We start from the raw sequence: 18,961 nt of genomic DNA, 5'->3' as shown, positions 1-18,961 counted from the left end.
CTAGCTGTTTTATTACATTACTGACACATTGAACTTGCAATCCACTATAATCTCCAGATCTTTTTCATGCAAACAACTTGCTTTAACTATGAAACTGATGCCTGCTTGTGAAGTCAGGTTTTTTCAGTCTAAGTATAATATTTTATATTTATCTAACTTAAATTTTATCTTATAGATTCAGCTCAATGTTACTGATTGTAAGATCTTTATGCATTCTGTCAACTGCATTGTGATTTTGGCATTTGGTGAGATAGCTATCCCTTCCAGCCTGGTGTTATTTGCTATTTTGGTAAGCATATCTATTATGTCATTATGCAAGTTATTGTTAAAAAGGTTAAACAGAACAGGATAAGTATAGATCCCTGAAATCGTCCACTGAAGACTTCCCAGCAAAGTTGGTATCAAACTATTAATGACTCTTTTAAAGATAAGCAATTCAACTGATTCCAAATCCATATCATTGTACTATTGCCTAGCCCACAAATCTCTATTTTCTCCATAAGAATGTCATGAGAAATGAGGAAAAGAGATTATCTCATAAGAGATTATTTTGGGTTTAGCTTGCTTTTAGCATGGTGTGTGGCAAAAACTCTGAATTAAGATATAAGAGAACTAAATGCAAGTCCCAAATCTTCTACTGGCAAAGCTGTGGGATCTTGGAAACACTAGCTCTCTTCCTTGGGCCTCAGTTTCTCAATTTGAAGAATGAAGGGATCGAAGTATATTTAATCCAACAATACTCATAGTTCCTATGGGCTAGGCACAGTGTGGGACACTGGAGTTACAAAGACCAAAATAGTCTCTGTTCTCACCAGGCCAGTAGGAATAGCTACCACACCAAATGCCAGAATAATAATGCAGATGATAGAATGCATGAAACTCTATATGTGTCAGAGCTTTAGCTGAATCTATTCTGGTAGGGACTAGTTCTAAGGTCTCTCTCAGTTCTGATACTCTGGGCACTTTATCCTAAGGGTCCTCACAATTTAAGCATTCTAAGTTCTAAGTTCCTTTCTGGCCTTGACATTGCTTTCTGTAGAAGTCCTTCCAATTTTGAGATTTTACGTTCTATATTTTTGGGTCCCTTAGAACACTGCTGATCTTTCCTAAGGCTTGTTCTAGCTGTAACATTGATTCTATGATGATGCTGAATCTTTAAAGTGCTGACAAGCTCTTTCCTCTTGTTGCCTATAAATGAAGGTGTGAGGTAATTAGGTACACAAGGGAGAAATGGAAAGAATAAGCAGTTTCAGAATAGAATTCATGAGGTCTGGAAAACGTCATTCCTGTCATTAACTCATGCTCAGTTCTTCCTTCTGGCAATTGGCAGGAACTGGAGCATGTTTTCTTTAGGAGCTCTTGAAGTGACCAGCCCTTGAGAATGGCTCTGCCCACTGGCACCTTTCAGTCTGTAAGTAATGGCTCTATGTCTATCCACATGATCATGGTATCACTGCAGGAAGGAGAAGCGATTCCTTCATTTTTCAAAGGAATAAAAAGTTCAATGAGTCAGTCATTGGAATAGCATAGCTTGTATTCCAAAGCCATTGTAGCTAGAGGAGTGATTCAGATTAACAAAATTCACCAAGTACTTTTGAAAAGTCCCAGAGAGCTGGGCTGGGGGTAGCTTTTTTTTTTTTTTTTTTTGCATGACTCTCTCAATACTGAAGCTGAGGTCTCTGGGGCATTGCTGCCTTGCTTGAAAAGGCCTATAACCCAGGTGGTTGCCTTGCAGCAATGATGCCTTTCCGCAGTTATTTCCATAACTTCTGCCATGGGAATTGCCAGAGTGTAGACAGAGGTTTGAGACGGAGCCCAATTCAAGCAGATTGATGGCTTGTGAGAAGAAGGCGGGGAGAAAGGCAAAGGAAACCATATATTTTCTTTAATTGAGCATACTTTCCCTTTTATTTCAAACTGTAGTTGTTTCTAACTAACCTCTTGAAAAGGCTTTTAGATCTAGAAAGGATCTCAGAACACAGAATATGGAATGGCAAGGCTGGGAAGGGGGCTTAGATTAGACAACGTCAAAGCTGGGAAGAATTTGGAAGACATAAAATTTTGGAACTGGAAATTTGGAACTTGGATGATAAAATACAGAATGTTAGAACTCAAGACATCTTTGAACATAGAATCTCAAGTTAAAGGGAGCTTAAGGGCAAAGAAAAAAATGTAGTTTATCAACTACACCTGTAGGAGAGCAAAGGAGAGATAGAGTTTATTCACACACACACACACACACACACACACACACACACACACACACATCAGATTTAATCCTCAGCCAAATAAGGTACCTCAAGGCATCATCATTAGGGAAGACCCATATAAATTCATTCTTAGCCAGGTACCAAGAGATTTAAGAACTCCAATGTCCTCTTTATGTTGTCTCACATGACCCCCTCAAAACAGGTGAGTAGTCTTCTTTGGATAGCTGATTGGATGGTCTATTTCTTATCCCAAGAAAAGGTCAGTTCTACAGTGATGGGGAAGATCCTCGAGGATAATTTTAAAACCTCTCAGACCAAATATAATTAAGATGTTGAGTCTATCCCAGATAGCACAATCCCTTCAGTTTCAGAGAAGGAACAGGTGAGACATTATTAGTTTATTCACATCAGGGACCTTATTCAGAAGCCTAAGAGAAAACTCCTGTGGGGATGGTCATTAGAATAATGTTATGTTTCATTATTCAGGACTTCAATTGAAGCCAGGAGAATCTTCTCCATGTTTCTGTATTTTACAGCCTATTCTCTGGATTCTCCATCAACCTAGAACTTTAAAATATACATGCAATATTTACAAGGGCTAAAAGACACAGGATTGGCGTCAAGGTAGATATTATGATTATTACATGAGAGATCCTATGTTTCTTTTAGAGAAAGGTGATACTAAATTGTGCCTGTAGGAAAACTCATTAGGACTGAAAATACCCTTGTTGCCAAAGCAACCCATCTCCACAGAACCTGCATTCATTTTCCAAACTGATATTAAGGCAATACTCAAACATGAGCGAGGCTCTGTAGCATATATATGCTATCCCTGCTTTGGAAAAGGCAAAGCTGATGAATTCTCTGACCTTGCGAGTTCTGAGCATCAATGGACTAAGCCAATCAGATTTCTGCATAGTCTGATACTGATATGATGAGCAGGGGGCATTAGAAATAGAAAATGGAAATAGAGCAGTTCAAAGATCCCAAGATGATCAGTTGTGGGGCTGGATTCATGAGTGGTTATTATATTTCCAGCCTGGGCAAAGTGGAGAGAGGGTCTCAAAAAAGAACATTTTAAAAATAATCAAATTAAGGTTAATTTATGAACCAAGTCCATGTTTACTGCAAAACCTCATGACTTTGTTATGTTTCTATTGTTTTTTGCTTTGGTGAAGATACTAGAGTGGTTTGCCATTTCCTTTTCCAGTTCATTTTATAGGTGAGGAAACTGAGGTAGGGTAAAATGACTTGCCCAGAGTTACATAGTGACTGTCTGAGGCTAGAATTGAGTCAGGGTCTCCTGACTTTAGCATTGGCACTATCCACTGTACTAGCTAATTGTCCCTTATAAATGTTAAAAGTACACATCAGTGGGGGAATATTAAACAAGTAAAGGTAAGTTGGCATAAGTTTGGCACTTTTTGACATATGAAATAGAGGGGAAAGAGTCTTCCGCAGCTACTACCTTGAGAACTGTTAATAAAGTTTTCTTGAATGGATTAATAAATGAGGAAATGATTGAGTTTGTTAGTATCTCTTTTTAGCCTGTTCTGCCAAATGAATCACTTTCAAGTTAATGATGTGCCAGAAAGAACCCTGGATGCAGTCAAGATTTCTGGGTTATAGTCCTTACTTTTGTCCAAATTACTTAACTTTTCTCACTCTCAAATTCTTTCTCTATAAAATAAAACTGTAGTACTGAAAAACTCTTAATTTTCTTTAGCTCTAACATTCTATGTTCAAGGGTTCTTTTATGGACAGAACATCAGCAGTTAATAGAGAGATGCAACTCAAAAGAAGTCCATTAGTTCTTGACTCCAGGCCCATACAACTAACACGTGATTGCTGGACCACTGTCAGGGAACTTCAAAAGATTAAATAGGAGAGGAGAATCAAAAGATTTGGGGTTCATAAAAATCCTAATTTTCAAAAATAGGAAAAGTGTAAAGTCTCCAAACTATAGAATGGTGGGCTTGATGTCAATTTCTGGAAACATTTTAGGAAACCTATTATTAAAGAGATGGCTTGTGAGCACTTAGAAATGGAAATAGTGATTATTAAGAGCATAATTTCATTAAGAACAAATAGGGCTAACTTAAGCTTCTTTCTTCCTTCCTTCCTTCCTTCCTTCCTTCCTTCCTTCCTTCCTTCCTTCCTTCCTTCCTTCCTTCCTTCCTTCCTTCCTTCCTTCCTTCCTTCCTTCCTTCCTTCCTTCCTTCCTTCCTTCCTTCCTTTCTTTAGAATTACTAGATTTTGAATTTTCTGCTGAAATCTCAATATGTTATCCCTACAGTATTTCACCATAGTTCATCTCCCCCTCCCAACATTGACATTAGATTAAAGTTAGGAAATGGCATGCCTGACACAGTAAATGAAAACAAATTGATAATTGATTGAAGCTTTATCCAATTTAACTTATATTTTAACATATTTAACATGTATTGGACTATCTGCCATCTAGGAGAGGGGATGGGAGAAAGGAGGGAAAAATTTGGAACAGAAAGTTTTTCAAGGGTCAATGTTGAAAAATAACCTATGCATATGTTTTATAAATAAAAAGCTTTAATACAAAATAAATGAATTTTTTAAAAATTAAAAAAAAACAATTTATCAGATAAAAAGGAGCTTTATCCAAGATGTGTGGCAGGGTAAAGGTTCTAGAGTGTCATGGGATATTAGTATAGAAGTTCCTGTGATGTAGACTTCTGGGAGGGGAGGAGAGAGGTGTGACTTTTACACTACCTGTTCTTTGCTTCCCTACATGTCATCTGTTTCTTCAAGTGCTTCCCCACCTCTTGCTTTTCTCTTGGACTCCTTTGGAATCCAATTTTTCATTACTCTTGCTTTGCTTGTTTCTCATGAAATCATCAATGTGTCTGTTTCCTCCTTTTGGCCCAGCTTCCCAAAAGTGAGCAAGCTCAGTGCTGGTAACTATGATTTGTCCATAGAAATGCATGAACACACAAAAATGAATGCTGTGAGCACATCATTGGTTTGTTAGTTAAAAGAGTCTTGCTCGATAATAAATTCATGAAGGTCAGAATTCCTCTCATTTGGCTGGTTCTGTAGCACTGTCTAATTTGGAGTAATATTGATCCTATAAGTGCCTGGTTTCTTCTAGGTTTTCTGATGACCCCCTGCTTCCAGCCCTAGACAGCTCCTTACCTGGTACATATTTCCAGGATCACTTTGTACTCTTGGTGATCTTGATCAGATGCTGGATCATCATCATCTACAAGGGGCAAGTCTCTTTGAGGGGTTTCCAGTTTCTTTGCTGGAGAGAGCAATCCAAGTGGAGACTGAAAGCGGTGTCTCTCAGTTTTGGGTTCCTTGAGGTTCACAAAGAGCTGGAAAGCTGGCTTGGCAACTGGATCAGGCACATTATAGGTTACATCAATCTGGACCAGCAGAGAGAATAGATCATTTAGTCATCAAGAACTCTGCATGGAAGCTGGGTAGCCTGCACTGAATGTGATGCTTGGATGCACGTCATCTCAGAATTCCTGTCTAAGGCATGAATTCTCTGTGGCACATCTCTGATAAGCAGTTATCCAATCTCTGCTGGATATTCTCCTGTGATTCACTAATGAAGCCTGCTCTATTTTGGGACTGCTCTAATTTCTCCTTCAAACAACTTTCTCTCCTTTGTTCCAGTTCTCTGCTCTGGAGTCATTTGAAAGAAATCTAAATTCTTGTTCAGAGAATAAATAGCCCTTTAAATACTTGCTGATGACTTCCTATTCTCCTAAGTCTTCTTCAGGTAAGTATCCTGAGCTCCTTCAGTTGATTGAATGTCAGGGGAAGGAGGCAGAGGCTCCCAGCCTAATTTTTTTTTTAGCATGGTCTCCTACTACTCTTTTATAGGACATATCTCTTGGTAACCTGGGCACACCATTTCAGGAAGATTCTTGTACTCTCTCATTTCTGTCTCTGCCATTCCAGCAAGCCTAGAATATTTTTTATTCTCTTTTTCTTTCAATCTCTGTGAATCCTACCCATTTTTAAGGCCAAGATCAAAGCTTAACTTCTTTAATGACATTATCTCTGACTAATGATAATAACTTGTATTAAGTTGTTATGTATAAAATGCTTTGCAAACTTTCAAGCATTATATTAATCTAAGGTATAACTAATGTTATCATTAGAGAGAATTACATGAAAAAAGATCTGGCTTGATCTTGGCAGGATTTATAGAATTGAGAGAAGATGGGAAGAAAGAATTCTAGAATTGCTGGAATTGGAGGAGCATAAACAGAGATAGGAGAATAGAATACAAGGCAATTTCCTGAAATGGAAAGACCAGTTTGGCTGGATGAGAAAATGAAGCCACAGGTGCAGTGACTCCTATCATTACTTGGGCTTCTTCATCTTTCTCGGGGATGTGACAGCAGCCTTGCCATTTCAAGGCCAATTAAGCTTTGTTTTCACCCAATGTGCAGGTAACTGGCTCCAATTAGAAAGAATTGAGGGGTTTGGGTCAACTAAAGGATGTAGTGAATAGAGCACTGGCCCTGGAGTCAGGAGGACTTGAGTTCAAATCACAGGACTGGACATCTCTCTCTCCTCTCCCACCCTCAAATCAAGTAAATATAACTAAAACACTGACTTCTTAATTTGAAGTTCAACAAACTAGTTCTGGTGAAACAGTTCTTTCTGTCTTTCTGTTGTTCTTTTAGTGTGTGTGTGTGTGTGTGTGTGTGTGTGTGTGTGTGTGTGTGTGTGTGTGTGTGTCCTTAACTGGATTTTAAATTATTTGAAAGGTCCCCTGGCCAGGATATTGAATGTCCTAGTCCCGACTACATTTATGCTATCCCTTAAAGGTAACTACAATGAATTGCTAATCTGGCTGATCTCACAGAAGCCTCTATTTCCAGTCTTACTGGAAGCAGAAGCCTCAGACACTTAATACCTATTAGCTGTGTGACCCTGGGCAAGTCACTTAACTCCAAATGCTACACACACACACACACACACACACACACACACACAATATTTGAGGGGCTCATCAGCAGAGACTCGGGCACTTTCTGATGGGGTTTGTCCATGGCCACTTTGATTCAACAAACATTTTCTGTAGTTATAGAATGTAGGCATTGAAAGAGCCAATTTTGGGGGCAGCTATGTAGCACAGTGGATAGAACACTAGCCCTGAAGTCAGGAGGATCTGGGTTCAAATCTAGTTTCAGACACTTAACACTCCCTAGCTGTGTGACCTTGGACCACTTAACTCTAATTGCCTCAGAAAAAAAAAGAAAGAAAGAAAAGAAAGAGCCAATTTTATCAAGAATCTCATATAAAATACCCCCCAGCAAATGGGTCATCCATCCATCTATCCATGCAACCATCCATCCATGCATCTATGCATTCTCAATTTGAAGGACTCCAATGAAGGAGAACTCATTTCCTCTCAGGCAAGCCAGTTTTTTTTTTTTGGGGGGGGAGGATAATCCTAATTTTATTAGGATATTTTTCCTTCTATGAAACCTACATCTGCCTCTATCCATTATTTATCCATTGTTCCTGGAAGGTATTGGCCCATTGCTGCTAAAAAGAATAAATCTAAGCTCATGACAGCAGGTCTTTTTCATGTCAAGATCAGTATTATATCCCCATTGAATCTTTTCTTCTCTTCTCCAGATTAAACACTTCTAATTCCTTCACTCAATACTTAAGAGCAAGTTTTCTAGCCCTCTCACTGCCCTGGTTGCCTTCTTCAGGAATGAATGTCTTTGCAAAAATATCAGCTGCATGTTGCAAACCAAATATGGCCTTCAATCTAGTTACTGCCTTCTGAAAGGATTAGTATTTAAGAATATCTCAAAGGACCAAGCTGCGTCAGTGGACACAGGGCATTATTTTAAATTATAAACCTCAGAAATTTTTTTATTCCAAAGTAAAATTTATAACACAATTTTTGTGTCAGTTGATGCAGCATTGACATGGCAGAGAATAGACAGCGTTAGCATTTTTGGCTGCCACGTCATCCTGTTGATGATGTATATTGAGTTTGCAGTCCACTAAAACATTCAGTTTTATACTATATGCAAAGCCTCAGACTCAACCCAATGGGGAATACTAAAGCAAACAAGAAACTAGCTGGTCTAGCTGAGAATGAAGATATTGATCTTCCACTTGTTTTAGCTTGTAGTATTGAGGGATTGGTTTTCAGCCATGTACATTCTGCCTGGGGCCCCCTTGTGGACAAAGTATGCTTTTGTAATTTATTTTTGGTGGGGGAGAGGTATTGGTCAACAGGTGCATATTGGGTGGAAGGAGAACTTGATTGGCCTTGAATTGGTAGAGTTGCCATCATCCTAGGGGTTCCTAAAAATCCATGGAATTTAGAGGAATAATTTTCACTTGTCCTTAAAGAAAAGGCAATTCAGAGCTCTGCTAGTTAGTGGGATATGGAAAAGTAGAAGGAGGGAGGAAAAGGAAGAGAGAGATGGAGAAAAACAGAGAAAAAGAGGTCTCAGCTTCCTTTTCTCACCTGCATCAGGCAACAGCCTTCTCCCTTGGCGCTAACAAAGAGTCCTGTAGGAATACTAGGTATCTGTAGAAAGAAGAGGAAACATGACTCTCACTTAAGAGATACAGGAAAACATATTCCATGTAAAGAGTCGGGGCCTATTTGACCTTGTGTACTTTTATCATAGCCAGCTATGTGCCAATATTCCCCATCAAAAAGCCTCCAGCACCCTCTGTGATGAATGATGCAACCGTAATTATGTCATCTTTAATTTATAAGTCATGTGTGTCCACGCCTAGGGAAGGGCCTTGGAGAGAACAGCTCACAAGGGTTTGTGCATTATCAAGCTTAGCCTTCCCCTGACACAGGAGACGTTCCTTAGAGCTAGGACCTGGGCCGGTTCCCACAATCCTTCTTCAGGGATTCACACCCACCAGCTGAGAACAGCATTTTCTTCCTCATGGCTGCAGTGTGAACGGAACCAACGTACCACCGCTGTCTGCAGGACCTTCTGGTTGGACTTGTTCAGTTCAAACGTCTCCTGGTAGTCTAAGTTAGTTGATGCCAAAGAGATGGTAAGGTTGACTCCTCCAATATAAGACAGGATAGCATATTCTGCCAGGGCCTGCAGAGCCACACAGGTGTCCTGTGAAATACAGATCAAGAATTCACAGTAAAAGGAAAGGAGGTCATTACCTTTTTTTAAGTGTTCCAGGTAGTATGAATAATTATGGCAAAAAAGATCATAAAAACAGGAGACACTTGAGAAATGTGTCATGAAAAATTGATACCTAGATATTTCTTATTGTACCGGAATCTGATTTCTACTTGTTATCTCCCTGCATCCCTCAGAAACTTCCCCAGCTACTGCTAGTCCCTCAAAGAGAAGGGGGTCATATAGCTGCTCTAGGCACAGCGTTCTATAAGTTTCCAGCTTTCCAGAGCCAAGGCAGCACGGTACAGTAAGATTCCAATCTGCATCTGCCATCTTGGACATGCCTCTTGACCTCATTCTCAGTCATGGGAGCTCTAAGAGATGCTCAGCTCAGTAATCAGAGCCCCCAAACAGAAAGAAGAAAGACTTGGCTACAAGCATGAGAAGGAGCACTGGAAGCTGAGGATGGGGAGGGGAGAGACTCCTAGTTCCCTGTGGTGGACAGATTAGACCTTGACCGTTCTGCTCAATGGCAGGACTGCATTTTAAAACAGACAGGGATTAGATCGGAACCCATCTGGAAGAGGGTGACCAGGAAAGTGAGCATACTAGAAACCATGCCACTTGATGACTGACTGAAGAAGCTGAGACTGTTCAGCCTGGAAGAGAGGGTGTCTTCAAAGATAAATAGACTGTCAGAATAAAGATTCAATTTATTCTCCTTGACCTCCAAGAGCAAGGAGCAAAGTGAAAATGTTCCTTATATCAAGCAGATTTTGCTTGATATAAGATCAAATTTGCAACCAGAATTCACTAAAAGACCATTAGACTTGCTTTATTTGAGCATCTAGCTAGCAGACAGAGTACTGGCCTTGGAGCGTCAGATAATGACTAGCTGTGCGATCCTGGGCAAGTCACTTAACCCTGTTTGCTTCAGTTTCCTCATGTCAACTGAGCTGGAGAAGGAAATGGCAAACCATTCCAGTTATCTTTGTCAAGAAAACCCTAGAAGGGGTCACAGAGAGTAGAACACATGACTGAAAAGTGACTGTACAACAGAATCTTCTGAGGAGGCAAGCTCCTGGGGTTTGACTAGAAAGACTCAGGTCCCTTCCTACTCTGAGATTCTGATTCCATGTGTAACATAAGGATGACACTCATTCCCCATTTGGTAGGCTCCATAAGAGTTCATGTAATTTAAAACCCCTTTCATTTCACAGAGGAAGACACTGAGCCTCCCAAGAGGGATTTACACCCTGGTCCTCTAAATCCCATTCCTGAGCTCCTTCCATGCTTCCTACCTGTGAAAGTGCAACCACAAGCCATATTGTCATTCCAAACACGGACGCACCTGTGTGGACGAGAACCCCCCAAGCGCGTTCCTCTGCTGTGACAACCACTTGACTACAGGCAATGCCGACGCCACATCTCCCAGGAGTGTATAGGTCAGTAATGCGTAGGCTGTCATCTCCACCTCTGCTGAAATAACTGAAAGAGAGAGAGTCACTAATAATTAAATTAGAGGAGGGGATTCCATCCCAAACAGAAGCTTCCTGGCAGATGGTATCCTGCAAAAGCAGAGATTCTGGGTAATTAGAATAAAGAGCCAATAACAAGGATAAACATGCACACTATTGTCTCAGCTATGGAGACAAACACAAGAAGTTGGGAATACCGATACCTGACTGAGAAAGTCCATCGTTAAATCCCATAAACGTGTCCTCATCAGTAACAAGAGTTCCCGTCAAACTCCAATGTGTGAATCCATCTGGAATTATATAATACTGATGTCAAAAGAGCAAATAAAAGGTAGCCAGGATCCCAGAGTCCTAGAATCTTGGGATTGGGAGGGATGTCACAGGGTACCTGATGGTCCAACTATAATTGAAAATGACCTCCACAAATAGGTGTCCATCTGGCTTGCTACCCTGCTTATCCTCATCTGGACCAGCACAACCAGACCAGATTGCCAGAAAAATGTCCCGAGTACCTAGGTGAAATAATCTGTCCATTTCATTTGCTCACCCTGGGGATTTAACATTCTGATGGCTAAGTGACCGAGCACTAAACTCCACTAGTCTGCTGTATCTAGTCAATCTCCAACCACCATACCATACAGAACTTCCACCGACTGCTCCAGTCCACTTGACTTTCTGATTGGAGAACAACTAAACACATGCTCAGCTAGGTTCCCCTGCTCCACATTGCCAGAGCAGGCCAGGGTCTGGCTGCCCCAGGCACTTCTCTTTGTTGTGTACTTGTATCCCAAAGGTTAACAAGGACACCAGCATGTTTGGGCCTCTTTATATATATAATATAAATATATTATATATTCATATAAATATAAAAATATATTATGTTATATATAAAAAACACACACATATACACATATATACGTATACATATATAAAGAGGCCCAAACATGCTGGCGCCCATGTTAAGCTTTATATAAGCTATATATATATACATATATATGTATATTATATTTACATAATGTACATAGTTATATATATCATTATGTATTATGTTACTGTATAATATATAATTGTATATATTATATTTGTATAAGATATATATTTATATATATATATATATATATATATATATATATATATATATATTTTTTTTTATTTTTATTTTTATTTTTTTTTTTTACTAAGGCAACTGGGATTCCAGATTTGAACTCAGGTCCTCCGACTTCAGGGCTGTTGCCACCTAGCTTCCCCCCCTCTTCATATATAAATATATGTTAAGAATTGTTTGGTAATTTCAATAATGGCTGATACTTTGTGACCCCAATTGGGGTTTTCTTGGAATGGTTTGCCATTTCCTACTTCAGCTCAGTTTACTGTAGACAAAGAACTGAGGTAACAGGGTAAATGAGCTGCCAGAGCACACAGCTAGTAACTTTCTGAGGCCAGATTGAACTAGGGAAGATGAATATTCTTGCCTCCCAAGCCTAGTGCTCTATCCACTGCACCACCCAGCTGCCTTTCATATTTAGCCAGCTGTTTAGCTATCTCATCCTCTCCTCTCCTTTTATACTTCTACAGTTTATTATTTTAAAGGAATAGTTTTAAAGATACTGCATTCTCACTGAAGTATTATCCTAGAGTCGAGCATGAAACCAAATTTGTTCTTATTTATATCCTTTCAATATGTCCTGAATTAGAAAGACGTGGATTATATAGTCACATTGATATGGTTTGCCATTGTGGCACAGGCCACGTCCTTGTCTACTCTGCTGCGTCCCACAGAGGGCCATGCTTGATGCATATGTATGTATATACATATATACACATATACATATACATACATATGTATTTTTTAACTGTATTTTTGCACAAACTGGGTATACTTTGGCATCCTGAAGACTAGTGACTGAACCAAAAGAACCATGCTATAAAGTTTCCCCATGAAGGAGAAAACTTGGCATGAGTCCTAAGTCCCTGTGGAGTCCTTATTCTCAGTCATTTGTCTTTAAATGAATTATTTCCAATCTGGAGCTAGTTGTTGGAAAGCCTAACTGGGAACATGAAGACAATTCCAAGCCCTTTTTTGCTCTCCATGAATAATTAATGAGACTCATGTAGATTTTTTATATAATAATACTATATGACTGATTTAGATTTTTATATAATAATATTATTGATAATAGATTTTATAAAATAGTAATATATAATAATACTGATTTCAATTTTTCTATAAGAATTTATAATAAGACTAATACAAATTTTTATATAATAATATATAATAAGAGTGATATAGATTTCTATGTGGAAAAGCTGGCTCTGGGCGATAGTGAGATATAGCAGATAGGGAAAAGGCCTTGGCATCTTAAAGACTTAGATTCCGCTCTTATTCCTAGTTTGTGTGACAGTGGGCAAGTCATTTAATCTTTTAGAGTCCTAGACAACTACTTAAAACTATAATTAAAAAAAAAAAAAACCCTTAAAACTACATAGAAGAGTTGCTGTCTACATAACAGATGAAGGGAGTTCCCATATCAAAAGTTCCCCACCCTGATGAAATTACAGCAGTGGATAAAAATTTAGGTTTTAGAATGCAATTCTCCCTATGACTGTTTTGTTTAATGATCACAACAGCTCTGTGACATACAAAATGGAAGCATGATTCTAGCCATCTGACAGATGAGGAAACAGGGTCAGACTGGGGGGGGGGGTGATGTGCCTGGGTCAGAATTCAAATTCAGATCTTTGACTCAAGGCAGAACATTTTCACCATGCTGGGCTGCCTCTCCTCTGGCAAAATCATATGACCAGGACTTGGTCTATTAGCTTCCTTTGGGGTCTGAGGGATTTCATCTGCAGAATGAGGGATGGATGATGCTTTCTTAGGCCCTCTTAAAGCTCTTACATGACTACACGGTTCTACATATCCATTCAGGCTAAGGGAGGGGTAAAACAGTATGCTTGTGGTCCATTAAGACCACCCACCCAGATTACCTTGCATGATGGCCAGGCTGTTCAGCTTCCGAAGCACAGCTGGAGCAGCTGGACTGTGCAAGAGAGTAAGGCAATAAGCAGTGAGGGCGCTGCTATATGGATCTTCTGCTGAGTACAAGTTGGACTCCAAAAAATGTTTTGCTTTGCTAATAGCTGTTTTTTCTTCCTAAATTGAGAGAGAGAAAAAATCTTAATAGCAACTCACATTTATATACACAGATTTATGTTTTATTGAGAACTTTCTTCACAACTCTCTGAAGTGCCAGGATTATGTTCATTTTCTTTCATTGTCCTCCTCCTAAACCTATGACATCATTCCTGTAGGGAACTCTTTCGTGTGGAAAGTACTCCCACAGTGAAGATCAGCAGCTCATGTCTAACTTAAAAGTCTGAAAGAACTGACCAGAGCACTAAGGATGAGCCTTAGGGCTTTATCCGTGATTAAATGAACAAGTCCCTTAACTTCTCTTTGTCACTAAGTTTCCCCCAAATGGGAATAAAAATATCACCCAGGGCTGTTTTAGGATCAAATGAAATATTTTTAAAACATTTGGCATAGTACTTGGTACATAAAAGACATTTTATATATATATATATACACATATATGCATATGTATATATTTATATAAAGTATATAGTGCCATATAATGCCCCTCCACCAAATTAAATGGTCTCCCTTCATGCTCACTGAAATCTTTCTTTTCCTGTAAGGTTCTGGCTTCTTCATGAAGCTGATATGCTCAGCTGGAACTGATTCCTTTTCTCAGGAAATTTCTTGGGTGTCTAGAACTCTCATTTAATCACATTTTCACTTGATTATGGTGATTTGAGAACATGTAGAACCCACTCAGATTGTAATCTTTTTGAGGAGAGACTGAGGTGTTTGGTTCCTCTCTCCCTCCCTCCCTCTTGCCCCCATCTTTGTTATCTTTAGTGTGGAGCAGAGGATTTTGTAGCTACTTAATTGATAAGCTGATCTGCATTACACTGGGACCTTCTTGAGGGCCTCTCTTGTCTAACTCTGTATGTCCCCCAGCACTTATTAGTGTTCTGCATACAGATGGAACTTAGTAAATATCTGTTGAAATCTTCAGTGTTTGCTGAAATAAATTAGACTACATGTTCCTTCAGGGAAAGACAATATTATTAGTCATTTTTTCCCATCTTCCCTCTCAACCCTGACACAGAAACCAGTACATCTGAGATGATAATGACATATAAGTTGATTCCCTTGAGGATGTTACGTATTTCAGAATGTCAGGGAAGGGATCTTCCTGAAGTACCTCTACCTGAATGAGAATTCTCTCTACACTGTATCCAATTAGTGGGCATCCAAACTCTGCTTGAAGAATTTCAAAAGAGGGAGCAATTCATTCAGGATAGCTTTAATTCTTTTCCCCCTGCGGCTATTGGGGTTAAGTGACTTGCCCAGGGTCACACAACTAAGCAGTGTTGAGTGTCTGAGACCGGATTTGAACTCAGGTCCTCCTGACTTCAGGGCTGGTGCTCCACTGCATCACCTAGCTGCCTCCAATAGCTTTAATTTTTAGGAAGTTTATATCTTTGCAACTTCTACCTGATGAAGTCCTGAGTAATCAGGTATGGCTGGCAAAGAAAGACGGAAGTACTGATGAAATAACTCCCTGAGGCAGGCAAGGAAGAGCACTCATGACCATCAGTCTTTCAGTCTCATTCTCTGTAGAGATTGTCCAGTCAGATATCCAAAATATGTCAAACCCATGAGGTTAAATTTCCCCTGTAAATCAGTCCATAGCTCACATCAACTTTGCTGAACCCCCATGGCTCAGTCTGCCATGGCATTCTGTCTGGTGGTGTCTTTCAAATCAACCCCCATCAACCCTTTATTCTTTCTTCTTCTTATAGCTAACTCACTCTTTCAGGGCACTAAACTTCTCTATAGATTTAGCCAGCTAGCTAAGGGCCTACTCCAACACCATGGGGTGTTCCTTTCTCCTGGTTAATTGTGAGTTCCACTAGGGAACTTCTCTTTTCCATCATTAATTGTTAACATCCTTTTCTTTGCTAACTATATGCTCTCTTAATTCTATTTCATATATACCACTCCTGGTGTCTATTGTATCTTTTCATTTTGTATGTGACCTCTTCTAAATAAATCTACCTTTTTCAAAAGAGAGTGGCCATTGTGAATTCATCACATGACTGAACCCCAACATTGGTACCTAGAATCATCTCAATTGGTGCTAGATCCCAAACACATCAATTGGAACTAGAAATTACTCTCCTAAATCACATCATACCCATTTCTCCTAATTCTACTCCTGGGTCATACAGACAGGTCTAATTTCCCTTCCACAGGATGAATCCTTAAATTAAAGAGAGCTATTAAGTCTTCTTTCCTCTAACTAAGCTTCCCATGGCATGAAATTGAGCCCCTTCACCATGCTGGTTGATCTCCTCTGGACTATCCCTAGCTCACCAATGTCCTTCCTAACTTGTGGAGCCTAGGACTGACACTATGCCCCAGATGCCATCTGAACAGGGCAGAGCACAAAGGGCAGGCACCTACATTTTTCTGAATGCAGCCCAAGACAGAATTCAAATTGAGCTTGCAGTCTATCAAACAATCCCAAATTGTTTCAGACAAACTGGCGTGTGACCACATCTCTCCCATTTCATATCTCATATCATCTTTTACATTTATCACTATCATATCAGCCATGCACTCCAATTTATCTTGCTAGATACTGTCTGTCGATTGGAGGAGGATGCACAGATTTCATAGACTTTCAGGTATAAAGGCCTTTGGTGGCTAGTTCCTACCTCCTCAGCAGCCATACAATTTCTGCTTTATGGCCTCTGATAGAGAGGCAGCCTGTTCAGTTAGAGTTTTTCTTTCTAACAAGATTCAGTCGGCCTCTTTGTAACCCACCACCCATTCTCCTAGTTCTGTCCTCTGGGATCAATTAGGACAATTCTACTTTCTCTTGGACAGCTTGGTGGTGCTGCAGTGGATAATAGAGTGCTGGTTCTGGAATCAGAAAGACTTATCTACCTGAGTTCAAATCCAGCCTCAAACGCTTACTAAATGCGTGGTGGTGGGCAAGTCACTTAACTCAGTTTGCCTCAGTTTTCTCATCTGTAAAATTTATTGGAGAAGGAAATGACAAACCCACTTCAGTACTTCACCAAGAAATCCCCAAATGAAATCAAAAAAGAGGCAGAATTGAAAACAACTAAACAATGGCATCTCCTCTTTCATTTGACAATCATTTGAAAAGTCTCTTGTCATTCCAACTCCACCTCTTCCCCCATCCCCTTCACATTCTCCCTTCCCTCCCATCATTGTCTCCTTTTCAGGATGAACATGTTCGGCTTCTTCAGATGGTCCTCTAGTATGAGCTTGAGTTCTCCCAGTCTGATTATTCCCTCTGGATACTGTTCAGCTCATCCATCTGCCTCCCTCTTCAAATGTGACATCCAGAACTGAACACAACAGGACTGCTCCCATCCCAAGAGTTTTCATTGCCAAGGAACCCTTTTCTCCCTGGTCTCAAACTGTGAAATCCCTCTTGTTGCTAGAAACCGGTTCATTGTAAACACCTCCCAGGCCTGTTGCCACGCCAGGTCAAGAGGAATATGTGATGTACTGAGCTGAGTTGGCCAGTGAAAGGACAAGACTTGCTCTGCTTGGCTCCAGAAGCAGAATTAGGAATAAAAGGATGAAAGGCAGAGAAGCAGATTCCAGTTTGATAAAAGGGGAAATTTCCTAATAATGAAAGCTGTCTAAAGTGGAACAGGCCACTGGGGCTGACAGTGAGCTCTTTATAGTAAAAGTGTTCTTGAGGAGGCTAGCTGACTGCTCATAAGGCATGCAACAGAGGGAATCCATACTTAGTGCTGGCTCCGAGTTCAAGTTCTGTTTTTGTAGGTCAATTGACCTCTCTGGGCCTCAGTTTCCTCATCTGTAATATGAAGGAGTTGGACTAGATCACCTTTAAGTCTTTTCCATCTCTAAATTATGATCCCATGACCCCTGAGCTCCTGTCTAACTCTTGGGGTAAAAATTATTATTCTCTTTTTAAAAAGTTTCATTATTTTTAAATTGTGTCATTTTTAGTACTGTCTGATTCTTTGTAATCCCTTTTTGGAGTTTTCTTGGTAGAGATACTGGAGTGATTTGCTATTTCCTTCTCCAGTTTATTTACAGATAGGAAAACTGAGGCAAAAAAGCTTAAGTAATTTGCCAGGACCACTAGTAAATGTCTAAAAGTTACTTTAGAAAAAAACACCTGAGGAACAAATATTCAAATGTTCTAAACTTTAGATTTACATTTTCACCATGTTCCAACTAGAAAAATATGTTAAGGAGGTAACGTGGTATTAAGTAAATAGAAGAAAGAGACTGTGAGACAGTCAGGGGCCATGTTGAATTGTTTAGAATTCCTCATTCACAAGGCTCAGAAACTCTCAATCATTGGCTGTAGGATTTCATTTTCTCCTCTGTAAGGGACAAAGATTCTTGAACTTTCTCTCCATCTCTGAGACAGCCACGTGACAGGAGGAAGACTGAGCCTGGGGCCTGACAGATGGCAGGATTCAAACAGGGAAGGTAAGTCAGGGTCCTACATCCAAGCCTCCTTGGCAGTTTGGAGAAGGATTCTTCTCAGAATCTAGATAGGTCTTAAAGGTACCTTTGGAGAATCTTACAGCAGCTATGACAGACTCATAAGACTGGACAAAAGACCACGTGCTGATTGAACCAAGAGATTAAATCACAAATTGATTTGATCCTTCTCCAATATTCATTGAAAACAAGTGCTCTGCAGGAGTGACAACATATCTATAATTCTTGGTTTGTGGCTTCCAGGAGCCGAAAATCTTGTTGACAAGAATTAAATACATACAAACACACACACACACGTACATACGGCTATACACATACTTTCTCTTTGAGTACAGAGATGATCTTATTTTTGTATATGGATCCCCTTATAGTGTCTGACACATAGTAGGAACCTAATAAACGCTGGATTGATTGATTACTGACTAAATGAAATAACAGGAGGACAATTCAAGACAGGACAGCAGAAGGCTAGTTTTTGTGGTACAGAGTAGGAGCCAAATGAATGGTCTGCACACAGGACAGTGAAGGTGCAGGGCTTAGAAAACTGAGGCT

At 39.8% G+C, this 18,961-nt stretch overlaps 1 protein-coding gene across 1 annotated transcript in view; it reads right to left on the bottom strand.

The window, feature by feature from the left end:
* The window catches only part of CPAMD8 (C3 and PZP like alpha-2-macroglobulin domain containing 8), a 157,812-nt gene that overhangs the window by 24,957 nt on the left and 113,894 nt on the right, over positions 1-18,961 (bottom strand). Inside the window, exons 30-35 of the mRNA XM_074305772.1 lie at positions 13,804-13,969; positions 11,019-11,105; positions 10,689-10,825; positions 9,173-9,328; positions 8,704-8,766; positions 5,379-5,611 (exon numbers count right to left, since the gene is read on the bottom strand). Of these exons, the coding sequence (XP_074161873.1) occupies positions 5,379-5,611; positions 8,704-8,766; positions 9,173-9,328; positions 10,689-10,825; positions 11,019-11,105; positions 13,804-13,969 (842 nt within the window). The remainder of the gene's footprint in view (positions 1-5,378; positions 5,612-8,703; positions 8,767-9,172; positions 9,329-10,688; positions 10,826-11,018; positions 11,106-13,803; positions 13,970-18,961) is intronic.

Source organism: Sminthopsis crassicaudata, chromosome 1 (assembly GCF_048593235.1).
Source record: "Sminthopsis crassicaudata isolate SCR6 chromosome 1, ASM4859323v1, whole genome shotgun sequence".
NCBI lineage: Eukaryota > Metazoa > Chordata > Mammalia > Dasyuromorphia > Dasyuridae > Sminthopsis > Sminthopsis crassicaudata.
Note: the sequence above shows the minus strand (reverse complement) of the source record. Positions and strands in the feature narration are given on the sequence as shown.